At 53.5% G+C, this 5,831-nt stretch overlaps 1 protein-coding gene across 1 annotated transcript in view; it reads left to right on the top strand.

Annotated features, from left to right (window-relative positions):
* Nucleotides 1–814: 814 nt before the first annotated feature.
* LOC103925954 (apoptosis facilitator Bcl-2-like protein 14) overlaps nt 815–5,831 on the top strand; it is a 7,480-nt gene continuing 2,463 nt past the window's right edge. The window contains exons 1-4 of the mRNA XM_009334762.1: nt 815–1,532; nt 2,250–2,387; nt 2,766–2,827; nt 3,109–3,372. Of these exons, the coding sequence (XP_009333037.1) occupies nt 815–1,532; nt 2,250–2,387; nt 2,766–2,827; nt 3,109–3,372 (1,182 nt within the window). The remainder of the gene's footprint in view (nt 1,533–2,249; nt 2,388–2,765; nt 2,828–3,108; nt 3,373–5,831) is intronic.

Here is a 5,831-nt window from a genome sequence, read left to right as displayed (position 1 = left end):
AAAGTCTGGTTTGGGTCTGGTTTCCTTGAAGGGTGAAATCGGTTTCGGACGCAGAGCCACCACGAGGCACAGGCATGGCGCTCTGTTTTTTCAACAGTAACATCTCCTGTTTAATTTTGCTTGTAAATGTGGAGGAAAAGGGTGATGGGAAAGACGAGGACCAGGCGCTCCGAGCTCTGCTAGCAGCCCTACGCTGGTGGAAGCTCATGGAGGGGCTGCGTTATCGCAAGGTGCTCAGCCAATATTGGCAGTGACTGAGGATATTTGCAAGAGCCCACGTTGCCCTTGGCCTCTCCAAGGGCTGGAAGCACCCGGCCTTGCTGAGGAGTGGGGTTTTTTTCTTTAACGGCCAATACTTTAAGGGGAGATACTAAAAAATTTGGGTTGTGTGATTCACTGGGGGAGAGGTGCTGCTGGCGTGTAGTTTTTCACTGTAGTATGGGAATACGTTGCAATAGGAAGATATGGCACCACGGTATCTGGATGATACCCTTGCTGGATCAAGCCCCCTGGATGATAACCAGGCTCCCCCTCTCAGACGTGCCCAGCTCGTATCCCTGCTCCCCGCAGTTTCGCTTCCTTTATCAGCGATGTTTACAGCCCATCATAAAACCCTGTGTGTGCAGTCTATGTACGGAGCACTCAGATAACAACTGTAAAAGGGGTTGATCATTTACTGGGAACATAGTCTTGGACCCCCAAAGCACCCTCGGGTGCCAAAATGGGGGTGATTTCCATCATGCCCAACCTGACTGCACAGCGTCCTGGGGAAAGCAGAGATCAGGCTGAAAATGTTGTTTTCCTCCACAGCAACATGCAGGCTCTGGCTGCGGAGAAGCCTCGGTGGGACGCGGGGAGGCAGCCGTCGGGCAAGATCCTCTCGCTGGACAGGCAAGGGGCCAAGAAGGTGCTGGAGATCTACGTCAGGCGCTCGCTGAGCTGCTGCGAAAACTCGCTGGTGGCCAAAAAAATGCTTCAGGAGAGAGCCAGAGGGCGAGGGAGGAAGGCAGGCGGGCTGCAACGGTCAAAAAGCGACTTCTCTAAGTATTCGTGTGCCAAACTCAGCCCCAAGAAGGACCAGGAGGAGGGACCCAAAGCACCAGACCTGGATGAGGCTCTGGATGATGACAGCACAGCTCCCGGGGAGGTCCCTAAAGAGGAGCCAAAGTCCAAGAGGAAAAGCACAAAAAACTCTTCCCAGGGCAAAAGCCAACGCACCTGGTTCAAAAGCTTCTTAAATTTCCTCTTCAAGAAGAGCCCTGAGGACCAGAAAGAAAATGCAGGGCAAAAAGCAAAGGAGAAAGATGCCAAAGCTCCTCACAGCTCCAAACCAGAAGGGGCTAAAAGACCCGAAGGGGACTCGAGCACGTCCCCGCCGCTGGGCAGAGCCCTGAAGAAGAGACCCAGCCTCAAGAGGGTTTTCTCCTTCAAGAAGCACGCGGAGGAGGAGCGGGGAGAGATGGCAGCCGGGGCGAGGGCCAAGCGACCCAGTTGCCTTCCCCTGCGGCACGTCCAGGCACCGGCCACGCCAGGTGGGAACCCCCCCACCCCTAACCCTGACCCTAAACCAACCCTACTGCCAACAGGACCTCCGTTGGGCTTCTTTTGGGAAAGCTATAGTGTTTAGTACTGGTTTCCTAACCTAAGCATCACCCTCCCAGTGCTTTCTGGCGTTTGGGATAGGTTTTGGGAGCTCCAGTCTCAACGTGCTGCCCCAGGAAAGGGTCGATCTGCCCGCGCTTTGAGCACACGTCATTGCTCCAACTTGTGAGCGCAGCAAGTTACCCCAAGCCAGCTGCTTGGCAGTAACCATCCAAGCACAGGTTTTCTCCCTCTGGCAAACAAGGGACACGGTGGTTTAGTTTAAACCTGCATTCGAGACCCGAGATTAAAGCCACTCTAGGGCCAACGTTAAGCTGCTTTCAATTTGCTGCGGGGAAGGGTGCGGGGAGCCAGCACAGCATCCCTGCCCCAGCCCCTTCCCCTGGCCAGGTGCCCCAGACACCTCCGTCCCTGCCCCAGCCCTTCCCCTGCCAAAAAGCCAGTGAGGGGATTTCTGCATAGCTTCGGTGGATTTGGGGCAAGTTGCAGCCGCTGGGCTACGGTTCAGAGAACACAGCCCCATTGTTCACCCGAGGTATGCACTAATCCAGGGTGGGCATGACTCACCGCTGCAACCGCTTTTCCCTTTCAATCAATGGCCAAAAAAAAAAATAATCCTCACTTCTGAATATGTGTTTTTCTTCCAGCAGACGTGGAACAGCCCGACGGTTACTACGCACGAGTCTCGGATGAGATCGGGCTGATCGTGCACGGCAATGAGAGCCAGGGGAGCAGAACACGTGGATGTGAGGAGCCACCATGGCCGGCCGGTGCCGATATGGTCGGTGAGTGTTGCCCTTGCAAGCGCTTCATCGCTGGCATGTACAGAAAAGATACGTGCACGAGATTTGTCCCCATGCAGAGCCTGCACGGGACTCAGACCCTGCTTCAATCCTGACCCAGGGGCTTACGTGACCCGAACGGTCATATGAAGACTTTGGGGGAGATTTTCAGCATCAGGGCTTGATTTGGGGAGAGAGAAATTCAAAGGGTGTTTTTGCTGACTGAGGATAACAAAGCACTTGGCAACAAGCTGAAATGGGTTTTGGAGGGATAGAGGTGGATAAACATTGCTCAGGGAATTTTTCCTGGGGACTAAACAGAGCATCTGGGTGTGAGGCTTGGAGAAAGGGCTGGAGATAATGTGGGATCTCTCTCTGCAGATGAAGCCATCAGGAGAATTGTCGCCCTGCTCCAGAATGCAGGAGATGAGCTGGACAGGCAGGTGAGAGGAGAGCTGTGGTCAGCTGGATGGGGTCAAGGGAATTTGGGCCAAACTCTGTACTGCTGCAAAATACAGCAACACCATCGATTTCCCTGGTGCAGGGAAATGCTCAGTAAAATCAAGGAAATGGCATGTTTTAATTCCCCAACTGGGTGTGATCGTGGCTGTCTGTCTGTCTGTCCTCCCTCAACTGCAATCCTAGCACGGAGTGAAGGCATCAACGCAAGGATGACACACCGAGTTATTTGCTCATAACATGTATTCACTTGCTTCTTAACCAGGTGAAGGAAGACGCACGGCTACGGATGTTCTTCAGAGACATGTCCTACAGCTCCTTCAAGAACTTGGCCGATGCCTACGTCCGCAAAGAAATGACGTCCAGCAGACCCGATGTCAACCCCCAAGAGATCCAGTTTGCCTTCGCAGTGCACCTCACCGCCAAGGTGGCGGGCATTTGCAACCAGGCAGTGAACAGGATCATGGGCTTCGGCACCCGCTACCTGGAAGATTCGTTTGCACCCTTGTCCTACAGCAAAATTCTCCAGGTAGGGAGGAGGACCGAGTCCGGGGCTGAGCTTCCAGCAGCAAGTTAGGGCAAGTGGTGTAATTTTAGGGTGATCGATAGACCTGGGTGGGTAGCAGTCATGCTGGCTTCTACTGGGGAGGTGACTGGGTGCTGGATCTTGCCCTGTGCTGTCTGGGCTGCCTTTGCCTTTCTCCAACATGAGCATGGCCCATGCACGCACAAGGAGCAGGACTTGCTTTGCTCCCTGCCCGCTGCATCTCCGCAGCCAGGAGATGCCCTGTAGTGCACGGCATTGCTGCAACCTGGTGTAACTGCAGCTTTCCTCGGGGAGAATTTCCTCCTCAAGCCATCTAGAAGACCAATAGCACCAGCTCACTTTGGAAAGGGACCTCACGGATGTTTTCTTCTGTCTCAGCAGGACAGAGAAAAGTTCAGCACAGACAACTGCGAGAGCCCGGACTGACATCGGCTGCTCCGAAGGGCCTGTGGTTCCTGGGAACCCAAGGATGCAGATTTACTGATGGGGGCTGACAGTCCCTGTTGGTGACCTGGATGTGGGGTGATTTTTCTGAGCCGTGGATTTAAAATCTTCGAAGGAAAACCACAGCAATAGCCACAGCAGCATGAAATGCTTGAAACCCACCTGGCTGGTGGCAAAGAGTCTGTAAATCAAACAAAACCCAAATTTCACCCTGTATTTGCATTTTAGCTCTCATGAAGTGCCTGTGTTGAACCTCATGGTTTGTTTGTGTTTGTGTATGTGTATTTATTTACCCACTTTTTACACGTATCTGTGAATGTACAACATAATTTTTGTAGCTTCTGCTGTCAGCCAAGCGTCCAGTTCAGGAAAAAAACCCTAAAACTCAAATAAATTGGTCCCTAAATGACAGCCAGGCTTGTCTAATGGGTGATGTGTACGGATGTTATACATGGAATAATGTTTGCTTTGCTACAGCTGTTGTGGGCTGCTCCTTTCAAGCCAGATGCAAAGTGGCACAAAGGGAGTCTTACAGCAGATACACGGTGCGGTCCTGTTATTTTTTACTATATATAGCCATTCCCTTTCCAGCAGAAGGAGATTTATTAGCCAAAGCAGCTTGATCCGACACCAAGACCTGGGTAAAGCTTGTTTTCGAGTGGTACAGGAGCTGCCCTCGCTTTCACTCCCTCAAGGACCGAGGGGATTTACGGGTGCTGGGGTCTCACCTACGAGGTTTAAGAAGATGTGAAATGTCAAAGCAATTAAATGCTAATTGCTGGGAATGTTCCTAGCTAATCTTTGCCCAGACCCCTAAGTAGGGTCATGGATTAAAGCAGCTTGGGGCTGGGGAGCATGGCCAGCGCTCAGCGCGATGCCATGGGCAGGAGCATCTCCCTTGCCAGGGTTGGACCCAGCCTGGGGTGAAGGGGACAAAATTTTGGGGCTTGCAGTGTGCAAGAGGTGGGATGATGTAGTGGGTTGAAGGTGATGGTGGTGGCAAACAAACCTGCGGGTCGGGGTCAGTGCCGTGCATGGGGTGACAGTCCCGCATCTGCCCAGCACCGCTCTCTCACCCTCCTCTCCTGGAGGACACGATCTTCTCAGTCCTTGTAAAAACCCTAAGTAAAACAAAACGAGGAAGCACATTCCTCGTAAGAAGGAAGCAGCCGTTCCCCGCGCAGATCAACATCCCCCTGTTTGCGGAGCCTTTAAGGAAACGTTTGATAGAGCTGCAGAGGGTTGAATCACCGGCTGCTGAAAAGCCCCAAGGAGGGGGGATACTTTGCAGGGGCTCTGTCTAATTTAGCCCAGGGTAATTAGGACTGTGAAAAACATCAAATCCCACTCCTGGGTCCTGCCCAGCGATGCCAGCAACAAGCACAGCGCCAGCATTGTGTTTCCTTTTGGCCAGGAACCAAGCTGGGAGACTTTTACTGCAGGAGAAACCGAAACTGCTCTTGCCTGTTTGCAAACCGTCAGGACGTTCCCGTCCCCTGCCCGGAACCTGGGGCACTGTGCTGGGGCCGTGACCAGGGCAGGGTGAGCTGGTGTTGGGGACATGGTGGGGACCCGGCGGGAGGATCACGCGACGCCCCTATCTGTTTTGCATCTGACCTCATGCGGTGCCAGTTGTGGGTTGGGATTTGCATGGAGCAGAAAAGGGTTTTGTCTCCTCACTGACTTCCCGGAGGACATCATCTTCCCTTTGCACATGGGACATGCCTGCCAGGCAAAACACCAGTGAGAAAAACAACTCACCTCTCCCATTTCCTTCTCCTGCGCTTTTCCCAATATCACGGCTGAACCAAATATCCTCCTTCTGTGGTCGCTGGACCTTTCCCCACCCATCGGGGCAGCGGTGCCGGGGAAACAAGGAGCAAAACCTGCACAGCCCTTTGCACAACGGGCTCCTGGTCCCAAATAACCCAACCCAAAGCAGGGATGCCGCTCCAGCCCGGCGCGGTGGGATGAGGATGGGAGCAGCCACGGCTGGC

Source organism: Pygoscelis adeliae, unplaced genomic scaffold (genome assembly GCF_000699105.1).
Source record: "Pygoscelis adeliae isolate BGI_AS28 unplaced genomic scaffold, ASM69910v1 Scaffold482, whole genome shotgun sequence".
In the NCBI taxonomy this organism is placed as follows: domain Eukaryota; kingdom Metazoa; phylum Chordata; class Aves; order Sphenisciformes; family Spheniscidae; genus Pygoscelis; species Pygoscelis adeliae.
The sequence above is the reverse complement of the archived record's forward strand: the minus strand, read 5'-3'. Positions and strand labels throughout refer to the sequence as shown.